The 16,725-nt window shown below is 46.9% G+C and overlaps 1 protein-coding gene across 2 annotated transcripts; it reads left to right on the top strand.

Annotated features, from left to right (window-relative positions):
* The first annotated feature begins 3,576 nt into the window (after positions 1–3,576).
* LOC123065591 (uncharacterized) lies at positions 3,577–6,106 on the top strand. 2 transcript variants are annotated; one of them, XM_044488840.1, is made up of 2 exons: positions 3,577–4,879; positions 5,786–6,106. In XM_044488840.1, the coding sequence occupies exon 1, from the start codon at positions 3,605–3,607 to the stop codon at positions 4,859–4,861; it is 1,257 nt and encodes a 418-aa protein (XP_044344775.1). In that variant the 5' UTR covers positions 3,577–3,604; the 3' UTR covers positions 4,862–4,879; positions 5,786–6,106. The 2 variants fall into 2 exon arrangements, with proteins under 2 accessions (XP_044344775.1, XP_044344776.1); XM_044488841.1 differs by having other exon boundaries at positions 3,577–4,883.
* The last annotated feature ends 10,619 nt before the right edge of the window (positions 6,107–16,725 follow it).

The raw sequence follows: 16,725 nt of genomic DNA, 5'->3' as shown, positions 1-16,725 counted from the left end.
GAAACATGATCAACACCAGAACTCTATGGGTGTTAGATTCATTACCATGTAATACTAGATTATTGGCTCTAGTGCAAGTGGGAGACTGTTGGAAATATGCCCTAAAGGCAATAATAAAGTGGTTATTATTATATTTCTTTATTCATGATAATCATTTATTATCCATGCTATAAGTGTATTGATCGGAAACTCAAATACATGTGGATACATAGACAACAACATATCCCTAGTAAGCCTCTACCAGACTAGCTCGTTGATAAAAGATGGTTATGGTTTCCTAGTCATAGACATGAGTTGTCATTTGATAATGAGATCACATCATTGGGAGAATGATGTGATGGACAAGACCCAAATTATAAATGTAGCATATGATTGTATCAAGTTTATTGCTACCGTTTTCTGCATGTCAAGTATATGTTCCTATGACCATGAGATCATGCAACTCACTGACACCGAATGAATACCTTGTGTGTACCAAACGTCGCAACGTAACTGAGTGAATATAAAGGTGCTCTACAGGTATCTCTGAGGGTGTCTGTTGAGTTGGCATGGATCAAGACTGGGATTTGTCACTCCGTATGACAGAGAGGTATCTCAAGGCCCACTCGGAAATACAATATCACAATAAAGCTTGCAAGCAATGTGACTAAAGAGTTAGCCACGGGATCTTGTATTACGAAATTAGTAAAAAGACTTGCCGGTAACGAGATTGAACTAGGTATGGAGATACTAACGATCGAATATCGGGCAAGTAACATGCCGATAGACAAAGGGAATTGCATATGGGATTAGCTGAGTCCTTGACATCAAGGTTCCGACTAATAAGATCTTAGTAGAATATGTAGGAACCAATATGGACATCCAGGTCCCGCTATTGGTTATTGACCGTAGAGGTGTCCCGGTCATGTCTGCATAGTTCTCAAACCCGTCGGGTCTACACACTTAACGTTTGGTGACGATATAAGTATAGTTGAGTTGTTTTGGTGGTAACCGAAGGTTGTTTGGAGTCCCAGATGGGATCTCGGACATGACGAGGAACTCCAGAATGGTCTGGAGGTGAAGGTCGATATATAGGGCGAAGGGAATCAGAGTTCGGAAGTGTTCCGGGGGTACAGCGTTATGACCAGGAGAACCAAAAGGGGTTTCGGGGGCCCTGACAAGTGTTGGGGGGGCTCATGGGCCAAGGGAAGGAGGCACACCAGCCCCACTAAGGGGCTGTGCACCCCCCTCACCTCAGCTCACGATCACCAGGAGGGTTGGCGCGCCCCCCTAGGGCTGCCTCTCCCTTGCTTGGGGGGCAAGGCACCTAGGGGCCACCCAAAACCCTAGGCACCCCCATCTTGGCCGCCACCCCCTAGGGGAAACCCTAGGGGCGCCTCTCCTCCTCCCTTCCCCCTACATATAGAGTGATAGAGGGAGGGCAGTCGTACCCATCTATGCCACGGCGCCGCCCTCCCTCTCCCTCGTAGCCCTTTTCCTCTCCGCAGTGGTTAGCGAAGCTCTGCTGAGATTCCACCACCACCGCCGCCACCACGCCGTCATGCTGCTGGAGGACTCGAGCTACTACTTCACCATCGCTCACTAGATCGAGGAGGTGAAAGCATCATCAAGCCGTACGTGTCTTGAACACAGAGGTGCCGTCCGTTCTGCACTTGGATCGGGAGTTCGCGGGACGGATCGTGATTGGATCGCGAAGACTTTTGACTACATCAACCACGTTTCTTAACGCTTCCGCTTAGCGATCTAAAAGGGTACGTAGATGCAATCTCTCCTTCCGTTGATGTTCATCTCCTAGATTGATCTTGCTGAGCGTAGGAAAAAATTTGTTTCCCATGCAACGTTCCCCAACACACACATGTAACACTGAAAATAGGGATGGCGACACATACCTAAGTTCTCACAGCAATACTGAAGTTGAATCGGAGATGCCACCCATAAGCAATGGCATGAACTAAACATGGTACTGATGGTGACTTGTCCTGCTCCTTGCTGACATTGGTGTTGCCATTGTTGTTGAGCAATTGGAACATGTTGGCCTTCTCGCCATGGTACTAGTGGCATGAGACTGGAGTGGAAGGAGGTCGGAGGTACTATGGTTGGCAGACACATGCCTAGTGCAGATTCTGGTGACTTCACGTTGTTGCATTCATCTACACCTTCTGTTGAACACCTTCCAGGCGTCGCCGTAGGAGGAAGTACTGCCCTCGCTGCACTAGTGTTCCCTCCTAGGCACTCAGTCGAATAGGTGGTGGGCTGCAGCGGAGGGTTGGCTGTGACAAGCTTGAGGACATCCGATTGCTCAAGGGGCGGGCTTAGCGAGTCCTCTAGAGGCCAGATGATGGATGTAGGCGCACCTTCCAGAGGAAGGGACTTGACCACAGGGACACGGATGGCGTCGGTGTCGACTACGTCCAGGTCGATGTCGAGCACCGTAGAGGCCGGAAGCTTGGTGATGACATCTGAAGGATTCGATGCTGGAGCTGTGGAGCCTCTGATGAGATGGTCGATGTCGCGCTTGAGGTTGAGGTCAATGCTCGCAGCAGATGCCATCGGGGCGGTCACCCTCTGAGCCTGGACTCGGGGAGATGGAGAGTCCAGCGCCGCCACTACGGGAACACGCGTAGATGTTGTCGTGTGCGCGATTGGAGCGGCGGTCGTGGCTGGCGTGGGGGTGTCTGTAGCCGTCGCCGCTTGCACGGAGGCCGCAGTCCAACTGGTGGTGGACACGGCGCCGCGCAGGACAGATGGAAACGCGGCCGAACTCGTCGCTGATGAAGCCAATGCTGCTGCTGCAGGGGCGCACCTGGTGCCGTCGTCCGTACACACCTTCTGGCGAAGGCGGCCTATAGCCTCGTCTAGCTTGGTGTGGAGGTCGCCGAACGCCGTCTCCATGAACTTCTCCAGCCTCGCCTTGGAGGCGGCGAAACTTCGGTCCAAATTGCGAGCTAGCTGGGCCTTCAGAACCTCATACGTCGACAAACCCTCCGGCTAGAGGGCCGTCAGGAGCTCCGCGCGCCGTCGCAAGTCCATGGAATTGATTGGGAAAAAATTTGATGGATTTTTGGTGCATGATCAAACGTCTCTGATGCCAATTGTGAGGATCTTACTACTAATTCATTCAACTTAGAGCAGTACACTCGAATTACAGAAGGATTGAAGCTTACCAATGAAGAATTTGAGAGGAAGAAGAAGAAGAGCTTAAGCCGAGGCCTCCGATCCTAGCCAAGCCGAAGCCTTCCGTTCCGGTCCAAACCCACTTGTTCGTGGCATCTTCTCCCATATTTATAGCAGCCGCTGCCGAGCAGGCCAAGGTCCAAGAGTAGCCCATGGTCTGGCCCAACAGTGGGGTAAAGGTATGCTGACACATTTCTGTGCCGAAAAGTAATCAATAAAGTGGAGAGTATTCCTGTCAAAAACTAAATAAAAAATAAAGTGGAATGTATTACCGTAAAGAAAAAATGTTGCGAAAAGCAGCTTGGCGCGAATGTGAAATTTCGGGCGCCAAAAATCACAACTGAAACGCCCCTATAAGAGTGAGGCCTGAGAGAAATCTGATCTGATCCTTCAACAGCGAATTCTCTTGAGAAGTAAGTAGTACTACTATATGGAGCCATGGGAGAAAAACGGGAGCGAGAGCGCCAAGAAGACGAAGACCTCGCCGGCGCCGCCGGTGGCCGCCCTCGTTGATGATCTCCTGGGCGAGATCTTCCTCCGCCTCCCCGACATGGCGTCACTTGCCAGCGCCGCCCTCGCCTGCAAGAGCTGGGGCCGAGTAGCCTGCTTCCCAGCCATCTTCCGCCGCTTCCTGTCCCTTCGCAGGCCCCCACTCGTCGGCTTCATCCTCACCGACCGCAGCGACATGCCTGTTCCTCACCACTGCCCTAACCCCCGCTTCGTCCCCGCCGAATCCCGTAACCCCGACGTGGTCTCCGCCGCCGTTGACGGCGACTTCTTCTTCGAAGACCTCCCCGCCATAGATTCGGACGACGACGGCGAAGGGGACTACTACGAGGAGTGGCGCCTCCGCGGCTGCGACGGCGGCCTCCTCCTTCTTTCCCGCGGCCGCTATGCGCTGGATCTCGCCGCGTATGACCCCCTCGCGCGGACGGCCGTCTTCTTCCGCCCTCCCCACGCCTGGCGCTATTCGTCCCACATCGTCCGCTACGCCATCTTGGTGGACGATGCCGACCCCTCGTTCCGGGTCATCGGCATGGAGCGGTGGGCCGGCTCACACTCCGCCGTCTTCTCCTCCCGCACCCGCGAGTGGGACATGATTGCCTCGTCCGATACGAACCATGCAGTGTATAGCTTTATCCGATGCTGGAGCGACGGCATGCCGGCGGGCCGCTACGTGTACTGGCGGTCGGACACCAAGAAGTCCCGGCACTGCAAGGACGACGAGGTGATCTTGGTGCTGGACATGGAAGCAATGGTGTGGTCGGTTATCAAGCCGCCATTCCCTCCTGGCGAATCGTACTGCGTCGCGGACATGGCGGAGCACGGCGGGCTCTGCATTGTGTCCAGCAAAGAGCAGTGCGTGCAGCTCTGGGTCCGTGACAGCAATGCTGAGTGGATGCTCAAGAAGGAGGTTTCGTTGCTGAATGAGTTTGGATACCTGAAGAAGCTTCGTCTTGAGGAGTGGATGAAGCGGGTGCGCATCCTGGCAATGAAGGCTGGCTATGTGTACATGGAGTTTTGGTCCATAAGGAAGCCCCATTCATATCTGCTTGTACTAAATCTGAACACCACAAAGCTGGAATTCTTCTGCAACAAGTCGACCGAGCCTCACAGAGGTCCTGCGTTTCCGTTCTTCATGCGGTCGGCACCTTTGCCTGCTCCAGATGATGATAAGAAATTTTAAGGTGCTTGATACAATGAAGTAGGTAATCTCCCCTTTGATATGTTAATTATATTTATTTCCTTTTGGTTGTACTTCCATAGATTTAGCTATTTAAGGATAGGTGTAGATTGCTCACCCAGATCAGGATTTGATGCCTAATAAAGCCAGTACATGATAAAGTAGTTCGAAATTTACATAATATAATACTCGGTGCTTACAAATTTTGTTGGTATTGTCACAGTGTGTCATTGCTTAACCCTATTGAGAAGGGGCTCCCCTGGGCACAAACCAATTTCCCTAGAACTCAACATCATGTGTAAAACTAGTTTCATATTTGTGACTTGATTACATAAAAGACTGGATCAACTTGTAACTCCATTTTGTTTATTGGGATAACCCTAGTGTTCTTAAAGTTCAGAAAGAACTACTTGGTTGCTGACTTGTAATTGTTCAGTTTTCTCAGACACCACATATTGCTAGAATCAACGATGCGAGTATACATATTGTAGGTGAAAAATGATTAATTATGTAGATAGGGCAAGTAACTGTTTTTTCTTGTTAGTTCACCTGGCACCATCGCTTTATATAGTCAACACCTGAATTCTTAAACGCTGCTTCAGTTGGTTTTCAGGATTTGTAGTTTGTTATTAACTCTGTACTTTATATATCTTCTTCAGTTATTCTGTTTGGTTGGCAAACTTAACTGTCATTAGTTTTCCTCCTCGCTTGAATGGTTTTGCAGAATGCGCTATTTATTTGGTTAGTTCGAATGCATGAATCATGATCATATAATATAATATTTCTCCATTTCCATGTGTAATAGTGGAAAACATGCATTTATATACCCATGCCAGTTCCAGATGATTCAGTGACTTGTTATATTTTGTGGTGGGTGGCTTACTGGCTTTGGTTTCTAGTTTCTAAAAGATAATCTTTGCATTTCAGGTCAAGTTGTTACATCTAGCTTCGATTAGCCGAAGTTGGGTTAACTGGGGCATAAGAGCGTCATCCAGATGTCTGTTTGAATTGGAATCACGGAAGCCGATTGGATAACCATCTTTTGTCTTGCAATCTCTGTTTTCACATGGACTGTAGGCATGGCAGAACAGCCTTGCTCCGACAACAGCTGCTGCTTTATCTGAATTTAGTGTTTTTCCAGTTATGTTACGCATTTCCTGTTTTATTCAAACTTCCTATCCGAACTGAGATGGTTTTATTTAATTTCAGTTGTGTTGCCTTGTTGCTTGAACGTGTGTGACAACTGAATTCTTACTGCTGTGTAGTAGAGTTCTTCGGTTTTTCTCTTTATATATGCAGTCTTTATTATTAGTGTCCTCCTTAGTTTACTCTTAACTGGATTGGAAAACCTAAATGCAGGTGCAACATTTAGAAACAGGCGTGACCTGCTGTAATGATAGTGTCGTGTTTACAGTTGTAGGTTCTCAACTTTGCCTCTGTCAGCTTTATCGCCACACTCCTAATTTGCATGTTGTTGATGCCCTGATTTGAAAGGAAGCCGGGACACCTGTGGGCTGCGAATCAACTTAAAATGTGGATAAATGTGCTCTATCAAATAGGTGCATCCTGGTAGCACGAGCTCCATCAAATGAGTTCAAGCCTGCAAGGACTCTTCCGATGGTGCATGTTTTTGTAGTGCTAAGGAGTATCACTGATGCAGCTAAGTAAGGGAGTGTCGGAGTCCCTCCGCTCCAGACTCAGCTCGCGGAGCTGCAGGCTAAAATAGTGAAGCTGGAAAATAGGTGCTCCGCAGGTCCTGCAATCCCGTGGAGCTGGTGGATAGCCGAACAGGCCCTAAGTTATATATGGAGTATTGTGAGATGTGCTTAACCTGTCCAGTATACCTTTCTTGTGATGAAATGCCTCCATGGATGAATAGAATGTTGCCTTTTCTCTAGGTAGCCGTGTGTGCTGTCTGGAAAGCCGGAAATGATTCTTGCTTCAGTTCAATGGAGTGTAGCCTTATAATACTACCAGTAGGTATTTTCAAATCAAACTACTCAACGGGTTTGCGAAGCCAGCGGTGCAGTGGAGCGAGGCTGCCAATCCTGGCTGGCGTTGAATTCTTTCATAGAAGGTTGGGGGGCTCAGAGTGGAGACGGCTGAACATCGCCGACCCCGAGCTTGGAAGAAGATGGTAGAGAGATCGTTGTCTGTTCGACCTGATTGTGGTTTTGTTCTTGGTGTGTTTGACTGTTTGTAGTGGCGTGTGAGTACACACACACACACACACACACACACACACACACACACACACACACACTTTTGGACTTTTGGTGAATTGGTGATCCTGTTCGAGTTGTGATATTTCTCGTAGTCTTCTAGTCCAGTAGTTAGCTCTGGCCTTGTGTTCCTTTTTGTCCAATGATTAGAATAAAGAAGCGGGCAACAACCCCGCAGAATTTGCGGAGAAACTATCGGCTCTGAGTTCACTGGTCTTCACAAAATCATACCACATGGAGTTGGTAGGAAGGAAACCAGGATCCCCTCGCTCCTGGTAGTAAGAGGCAGGGCTTGATTTCTGTGTAACCTTGAGCAAATTCTCTGGATTTTCCCGCCTTCTTGATCTGACCAGCTTCAGCAAGAGACCGTGCAGACATGGCTAACTTGATCTGACCAGGACCGTTGGCTGCTGGCAGCTGACGCCAATGAAAACACCAAGACAAAACACCAAAATATTACTGTTTCTACTACCCACTAAAAAAAAGGGGAAACTGCCGCGCGTCCTCAGGACGGGCGGGCAGAGATCTGGATTCAGTTTTTCCGGTCCTCCCCGTTCGATCTTTCTCTCCAAGCCGCTGCCGGATTCTGCCGCCGGGCAAAGCCCGTGGAGGCAGCCCGCGGTGGCGGTGGCGCTCTCGGTGGTTCCGCGGGGCCTTCCCCGGCAGCGGCTCGAAGAGAGCGGTGGCTGGGGCAAGAAGCGCAGGGGTGTCACGACGATCTCGTTGCAGCAACACCGCCTAGGACTTTAGATCGGGGGGAACTTGTAGCTGGTCACCACCCTCCTCTCGCTTTAATAATGCCCAAGCGGCCAAGCCAAGGCAAGGCGCGTCTTCCTGTCCGTATCATTCCCAACAACCGTTACAGCCGCACAAAGAAAGAAAGCGAAAAAAAAAATACAGCGAAAGAGTGTGACGGCAAGTGGACGACACGCACAACTGGTTTGCTCAAGTGGCTTGTGATTTGTGAAGTAGCGAGAGCAGCATTTTCCTTTAATTATTATAATGAATCCTTGGAATTTCGAAAGGAAGAGCGCGACGGCGGATCACTAGCCACCAAAACCTCTCCTCCTGGTGGCGTCCTGTGACGCCCGTACGTGCTTGGGCACGCCATCGCCGGCCGGCCGGGTCGAGGCTATCCACAGGCACAAACCTCCACAACGACAACGACTCCCGAAGTACTTATGTACTTCCTACGTTCCAATTTACTTGTTGTGGTTTTAGTTTTAAATTAAAATAAAATCACGACGAGTAAATTGGAACAGAGAAAAGTGCTCTACTACTAGTACAGAACCAATCGCTCGCTGCCGTCTAAGTTAAAAAAGGACTGATTTTTTTCTGCAGCGGCAGCACCGAAGCATGAAGGAAAGCAGTGTTCATCGACACACTCAACTCTCGCATGATGCTTGCGGGCGATGGCAAAACCAGCACACTGACTTGAGCGGCCGTGACCAGCGGCGAGATATCGGTTGGAGTGTCAGATCGGCCGAGTACTTGCCATCGAACCCCGGGAGATGGCAGCAACATGTGACGTCACTGACGGGGTGAGTGGCTGCGGACGGAGGCAATGCCCGCCCCATGCTGTCCTTTGATTGCGTGCGAGCTCCCTCGTCGCCTGGCCGGCCCATTCTTTCCCCAAATGCTCTCAACCTGTAGAGGATCTAGCCCAATGAGCCAGGGTGGGCCAACAGTAGAGCTGTTCATGAAAATAAAAAAAATTCTTAATATTTTTTAGCATTTTTCCTATGCTATAAAGCTATTCAAAAAATCTCAGGGTGGGCCGTGGCCCACCCTGTCCACCCTCTACCTCCGTCACTGTGCTCAACAGAGCGCTGAACCAGAAACAGAGGGGCCAATCCCAAACAGTCTTCCAATTCCAATCCACACGAGGCGAGCGCTCCTGTAAAAAAAATTAAAAAAATGCGAGCCGAGTGCTAATTGCCATACTTTTTTCAAAGGTGAGGAAATTTTTTGCCTCTTTTTCATTAAAAAAAAGGTAGCGTCACGACATCCCAAACAAATTGCATAGCCTACTCTCGCGGCATAATGTTGCTCAAATGCTTAGCGCCTGTTAGGGGTATCTTCAACGCGACTCTCAAAACGCCCAATGTGGTGGTGGTGGTGGGTGGGGGGTGGGGTGGGCGGTGAGAGAGAGTGTGTGTTTTATTTTAATTATTTTGGTGGGGTCCACCTGTAAGTGGGATAGACAGTGAGAGGGTGTTTTTTTGCTTTTATATTTTTACGGTAAGTTCCGCATGTAAGTGGCTTATGCAGAGAGGGGCAAAAATGTTTAGCAAACGCCCTGAAAATGCTAAAAGCCCTTTGACTAGACGAAACGACAGAAAAGACATTTCTCTAAGGGCATCTATGGGCCTAGATTCTGCGTAATAAGTACCTTCAATCCAAAATCTTGTCCTAGGTGACGGTAAGGCCGACTAATTCGCCTTTTTGGAAAGGACTGATGAGAGTGAAATCAGTATTTTTTAACAAGACAAAATTTGTAGTTGGAAATGGTACTTCCACGAGATTCAGGGAGGATACATGGCTAGGAGAGACGCCCCTTGCACTCCAATATCCTTCTCTCTATAATTTTGTTCAGCGAAGAGACGCTTACGTTGCAACAGTATTACAGTCCAATCCTCTTAATATTCAATTAAGGAGGACGTTAGCAGGAAACCATTGGGAAGGTTGGCTCCATCTTGTGAGAAAATTGATGGATGTCCTGTTGGGGAACGTAGTAATTTCAAAAAAAAAATCCTACGATCACGCAAGATCTATCTAGGTGATGCATAGCAACGATAGGGGAGAGTGTGTCCACGTACCCTCGTAGACCGAAAGTAGAAGTGTTAAGTAACGCGATTGATGTAGTCGAACGTCTTCGCGATCCAACCGATCAAGCACCGAACGTACGACACCTCCGTGATCTGCACACGTTCATCTCAGTGATGTCCATCGACCTCTTGATCCAGCTGAGGCCGAGGGAGAGTTTTGTCAGCACGACGACGTGGTGATGGTGATGTTGAAGTTACCGGCGCAGGGCTTTGCCTAAGCACTACGACGATATGACCGAGGTGGAAAACTGTGGAGGGGGACACCGCACACAGCTAAAGACCAACTTGTTTGTCTTTGGGGTGCCCCCCTCCCCCGTATATAAAGGAGGAGAGGAGGGGGCCAGCCGGCCACAAGGGGCGCACCCAAGGGGAGGGATCCTACTCCAAGTAGGAGTAGGTTCCCCCTTTCCTAGTCCAACTAGGAGAAGAAAGAAGGAGAGGGAGAGGGAAAGAAGGGCCGCACCCCCTCCCCTTGTCCTATTCGGACTCCCCTTGGGGGGGGGGGCGCTACCTCCTGGTGCGGCCCTCTCTCTCCCCTAAAGTCCCACTAAGGCTCATTACTTCCGGGGGGGGGGGGTTCCGGTAACCCTCCGGCACTCCGGTTTTATCCGAAACTATCCGGAACACTTCTGGTGTCTGAATAACAAGGTCCAATATATCAATCTTTATGTCTCGACCATTTCGAGACTCCTCGTCATGTCCGTGATCTTATCCGGGACTCCGAACAACCTTCGGTACATCAAATAACATAAACTCATAATACCAATCGTCATCGAACGTTAAGCGTGCGGACCCTACGGGTTCGAGAACTATGTAGACATGACCGAGACACATCTCCGGTCAATAACCAATAGTGGAACCTGGATGCTCATATTGGTTCCTACATATTCTATGAAGAACTTTATCAGTCAAACCGCATAACAACATACGTTATTCCCTTTGTCATCTGTATGTTACTTGCCCGAGCTTCGATCGTCGGTATCATCATACCTAGTTCAATCTCATTACCGACAAGTCTCTTTACTCGTTCTGTAATACTTCATCCCGTAACTAACACATTAGTCAAAATGCTTGCAAGGCTTATAGTGATGAGTATTACCGAAAGGGCCCATAGATACCTCTCCGAAACATGGAGTGACAAATCCTAATCTTGATCTATTTCAACCCAACAAACACCTTCGGAGACACCTGTAGAGCACCTTTATAATCACCCATTTATGTTGTGACATTTGGTAGCACACAAAGTGTTCCTCCGGTATTCGGGAGTTGCATAATCTCATAGTCTGAGGAACACGTATAAGTCATGAAGAAAGCAGTAGCAATGAAACTGCAACGATCATAATGCTAAGCTAACGTATGGGTCATGTCCATCACATCATTCTCCTAATGATGTGATCCCGTTCATCAAATGACAACACATGTCTATGGTTAGGAAACATAACCATCTTTGATTAACGAGCTAGTCTAGTAGAGGCATACTAGGGACAAAATGTTTTGTCTATGTATTCACACATGTACTAAGTTTCCGGTTAATACAATTCTAGCATGAATAATAAACATTTATCATGAAATAAGGAAATAAATAATAACTTTATTATTGCCTCTAGGGCATATTTCCTTCAGTCTCCCACATGCACTAGAGTCAATAATCTAGATTACGTAGTAATGATTCTAACACCCATGGATCTTTGGTGCCGATCATGTTTTGCTCGTGGAAGAGGCTTAGCCAACGGGTCTGCAACATTCAGATATGTGTGTATCTTGCAAATCTCTATGTCCCCCTCCGACCCTTGATGACGGATGGAATTGAAGCGTCTCTTGATGTGCTTGGTTCTCTTGTGAAATCTGGATTCCTTTGCTAAGGCAATTGCACCAGTATTGTCACAAAAGATTTTCATTGGACCCGATGCACTAGGTATGACACCTAGATCGGATATGAACTCCTTCATCCAAACTCCTTCATTTGCTGCTTCTGAAGCAGCAATGTACTCCGCTTCACACGTAGATCCCGCCACGACGCTTTGCTTGGAACTGCACCAACTGACAGCTCCTCCATTCAATAAAAATACGTATCCGATTTGTGACTTAGAGTCATCCGGATCAGTGTTAAAGCTTGCATCGACGTAACCGTTTACGACGAGCTCTTTTTCACCTCCATAAACGAGAAACATATCCCTAGTCATTTTCAGGTATTTCAGGATGTTCTTGACCGCTGTCCAGTGTTCCACACCGGGATTACATTGGTACCTCCCTGCTATGCTTATAGCAAGGCACACATCAGGCCTGGTACACATCATTGCATACATGATAGAACCTATGGCTGAAGCATAGGGAATGACCTTCATTTTCTCTGTATCTTCTGCAATGGTCGGGCATTGAGTCTGACTCAACTTCACACCTTGTAACACAGGCAAGAATCTTTTCTTTGACTCATCCATTTTGAACTTCTTCAAAACTTTATCAAGGTATGTGCTTTGTGAAAGTCCAATTAAGCGTCTTGATCTATCTCTATAGATCTTGATGCCCAATATGTAAGCAGCTTCTCCGAGGTCTTTCATTCAAAAAGTCTTATTCAGGTATCCCTTTATGCTATCTAGAAATTCTATATCATTTCCAATCAATAATATGTCATCCTCATATAATATCAGAAATGCTACAGAGCTCCCACTCACTTTCTTGTAAATACAGGCTTCTCCAAAAGTCCGTATAAAACCATATGCTTTGATCACACTATCAAAACGTTTATTCCAACTCTGAGAGGCTTGCACCAGTCCATAAATGGATCGCTGGAGCTTGCACACTTTGTTAGCACCTTTTGGATTGACAAAACCGTCTGGTTGCATCATATACAACTCTTCTTCCAGAAATCCATTCAGGAATGCAGTTTTGACATCCATCTGCCAAATTTCATAATCATAAAATGCGGCAATTGCTAACATGATTCGGACAGACTTAAGTGTCGCTACGGATGAGAAAGTCTCATCGTAGTCAACTCCTTGAACTTGTGGAAAACCTTTCGCAACAAGTCGAGCTTTATAAACAATAACATTACCGTTTGCGTCGGTCTTCTTCTTAAAGATCCATTTATTTTCTATGGCTTGCCGATCATCGTGCAAGTCCACCAAAGTCCACACTTTGTTCTCATACATGGATCCCATCTCAGATTTCATGGCCTCAAGCCATTTCGCAGAATCTGGGCTCATCATCACTTCCTCATAGTTCGTAGGTTCATCATGGTCTAGTAACATGACTTCCAGAACAGGATTACCGTACCACTCTGGTGCGGATCTTACTTTGGAAGACCTACGAGGTTCGGTAGTAAATTGATCTGAAGTTTCATGATCATCATCATTAATATCCTCACTAATTGGTGTAGGAATCACTAGAACTGATTTCTATGATGAACTACTTTCCAATAAGGGAGAAGGTACAATTACCTCATCAAGTTCTACTTTCCTCTCACTCACTTCTTTCGAGAGAAACTCCTTCTCTAGAAAGGATCCATTCTTAGCAACAAAGATTTTGCCTTCGGATCTGTGATAGAAGGTGTACCCAATAGTTTCCTTTGGGTATCCTATGAAGACACACTTCTCCAATTTGGATTCGAGCTTATCAGGTTGAAGCTTTTTCACATAAGCATCGCAGCCCCAAACTTTAAGAAACGACGAACTTGGTTTCTTGCCAAACCACAGTTCATAAGGCGTCGTCTCAACGGATTTTGATGGTGCCCTATTTAAAGTGAATGCAGCCGTCTCTAAAGCATAACCCCAAAACGATAGCGGTAAATCAGTAAGAGACATCATAGATCGCACCATATCCAATAAAGTACGGTTACGACGTTCGGACACACCATTTCGCTGTGGTGTTCCAGGTGGCGTTAGTTGTGAAACTATCCCATGTTGTTTCAAATGAAGACCAAACTCGTAACTCAAATATTCTCCTCCACGATCAGATCGTAGAAAGTTTATTTTCTTGTTACGATGATTTTCCACTTCACTCTGAAATTCTTTGAACTTTTCAAATGTTTCAGACTTATGTGTCATCAAGTAGATATAACCATATCTGCTCAAATCATCTGTGAAGGTAAGAAAATAACGATACCCGCCACGAGCCTCAACACTCATTGGACCGCATACATCAGTATGTATTATTTCCAATAAGTTAGTAGCTCGTTCCATTGTTCCGGAGAACGGAGTTTTAGTCATCTTGCCCATGAGGCACGGTTCGCAAGCACCAAGTGATTCATAATCAAGTGATTCCAAAAGTCCATCAGCATGGAGTTTCTTCATGCGCTTTACACCGATATGACCCAAACGACAGTGCCACAAATAAGTTGCACTATCATTATCAACTTTACATCTTTTGGCTTCAATATTATGAATATGTGTATCATCACTATCGAGATTCAACAAAAATAGACCACTTAGCAAGGGTGCATGACCTTAAAATATATTACCCATATAAATAGAACAACCATTATTCTCTGATTTAAATGAATAACCGTCTTGCATCAAACAAGATCCAGATATAATGTTCATGCTCAACGCTAGCACCAAATAACAATTATTCAGGTCTAAAACTAATCCCGATGGTAGACGTAGAGGTAGCGTGCCGACGGCGATCACATCAACCTTAGAATCATTTTCCACGTGCATCGTCACCTCGTCCTTAGCCAATCTTCATTTAATCCGTAGCCCCTATTTCGAGTTGCAAATATGAGCAACAGAACCAGTATCAAATACCCAGGCGCTACTACGAGCATTAGTAAGGTACACATCAATAACATGTATATCAAATATACCTTTCACTTTGCCGTCCTTCTTATCCGCCAAATACTTGGGGCAGTTCCACTTCCAGTGGCCAGTCCCTTTGCAGTAGAAGCACTTAGTTTCAGGCTTAGGTCCAGACTTGGGTTTCTTCTCTTGAGCAGCAAATTTCTTATCGTTCTTCTTGAAGTTCCCCTTTTTCCCTTTGCTCTTTTTCTTGAAACTAGTGGTCTTGTTGACCATCAACACTTGATGCTCCTTCTTGATTTCTACCTCCGCAACCTTTAGCATTGCGAAGAGCTCAGGAATAGTCTTGTTCATCCCTTGCATATTATAGTTCATCATGAAAACTTTATAGCTTGGTGGCAGTGATTGAAGAACTCTGTCAATGACACTATCATCAGGAAGATTAACTCCCAGCTGAATCAAGTGGTTATGGTACCCAGACATTCTGAGTATGTGCTCATTGACAGAACTATTCTCCTCCATTTTGCAGCTGTAGAACTTGTTGGAGACTTCATATCTCTCAACTCGGGCATTTGCTTGAAATATTAACTTCAACTCTTCGAACATCTCATATGCTCCATGAAGTTCAAAACATCTTTGAAGTCCCGATTCTAAGCCGGGTAGTCATCAACACGCGTCTGCCAGGCATTCACAATGTCTGCAGTTGCTGGCGCGGGTGGTACACCTAACGGTGCTTCTAGGACGTAATTATTCTGTTCAGCAATGAGGATAATCCTCAAGATATGGACCCAGTCTGTGTAGTTGCCCCCATCATCTTTCAACTTAGCTTTCTCTAGGAACGCATTAAAATTCAAAGGAACGGTAGCACGGGCCATTGATCTACAATAACATAGACATGCAAAATAACTATCAGGACTAAGTTCATGATAAATTAAAGTTCAATTAATCATATTACTTAAGAACTCCCACTTAGATAGACATCCCTCTAGTCATCTAAATGATCATGTGATCCAAATCAACTAAACCATGTCCGATCATCACGCGAGATGGAGTAGTTTTCAATGGTGAACATCACTATGTTGATCATATCTACTATATGATTCACGTTTGACCTTTCAGTCTGAGTGTTCCAAGGCCATATCTGCATATGCTAGGCTCGTCAAGTTTAACTCGAGTATTCTGTGTGTGCAAAACTGGCTTGCATCCGTTGTATGTGAACGTAGAGCTTATCACACCCGATCATCACATGGTGTCTCAGCACGACGAACTATAGCAACGGTGCATACTCAGGGAGAACACTTGTACCTTGAAATTTAGTAAGGGATCATATTATAATGCTACCGCCGTACTAAGCAAAATAAGATGCATAAAAGAGAAACATCACATGCAATCAAAATATGTGACATGATATGGCCATCATCATCTTATGCTCATGATCTCCACCACCGAAGCATCGTCATGATCTCCATCGTCACCGACGCGATACCTTGATCTCCATCGTAGCATTGTTGTTGTTGGGTTTCGTAGTAATTTCAAAAAATTTCCTACGCACACGCAAGATCATGTGATGCATAGCAACGAGGGGGAGAGTGTTGTCTATGTACCCAACGCAGACCGACTGTGGAAGCGATGACACGACGTAGAGGAAGTAGTCGTACGTCTTCACGATCCAACCGATCAAGCACCGAAACTACGACACCTCCGAGTTCGAGCACACGTTCAGCTCGATGACGATCCCCGGACTCCGATCCAGCAAAGTGTTGGGGAAGAGTTCCGTCAGCACGACGGCGTGGTGACGATCTTGATGTACTACAGCAGCAGGGCTTCGCCTAAACTCCGCTACAGTATTATCGAGGTATATGGTGGCAGGGGGCACCGCACACGGCTAAGGAATAGATCACGTGGATCAACTTGTGTGTTGTAGGGTGCCCCTTGCCTCAGTATATAAAGGAGCCAGGGAGAGGGGGCGGCCGGTCAAGGTGGGCGCGCGAAGGGGGAGTCCTACTCCCTCTGGGAGTAGGACTCCTAGTTGGACAAGGAGAGAGGGGGAAGAGGTGGAAGAGAGGAAGGAAAGGGGGGGGGGC

This window comes from Triticum aestivum, chromosome 3B (genome assembly GCF_018294505.1).
Source record: "Triticum aestivum cultivar Chinese Spring chromosome 3B, IWGSC CS RefSeq v2.1, whole genome shotgun sequence".
NCBI classification, from domain to species: domain Eukaryota; kingdom Viridiplantae; phylum Streptophyta; class Magnoliopsida; order Poales; family Poaceae; genus Triticum; species Triticum aestivum.
Note: the sequence above shows the minus strand (reverse complement) of the source record. Positions and strands in the feature narration are given on the sequence as shown.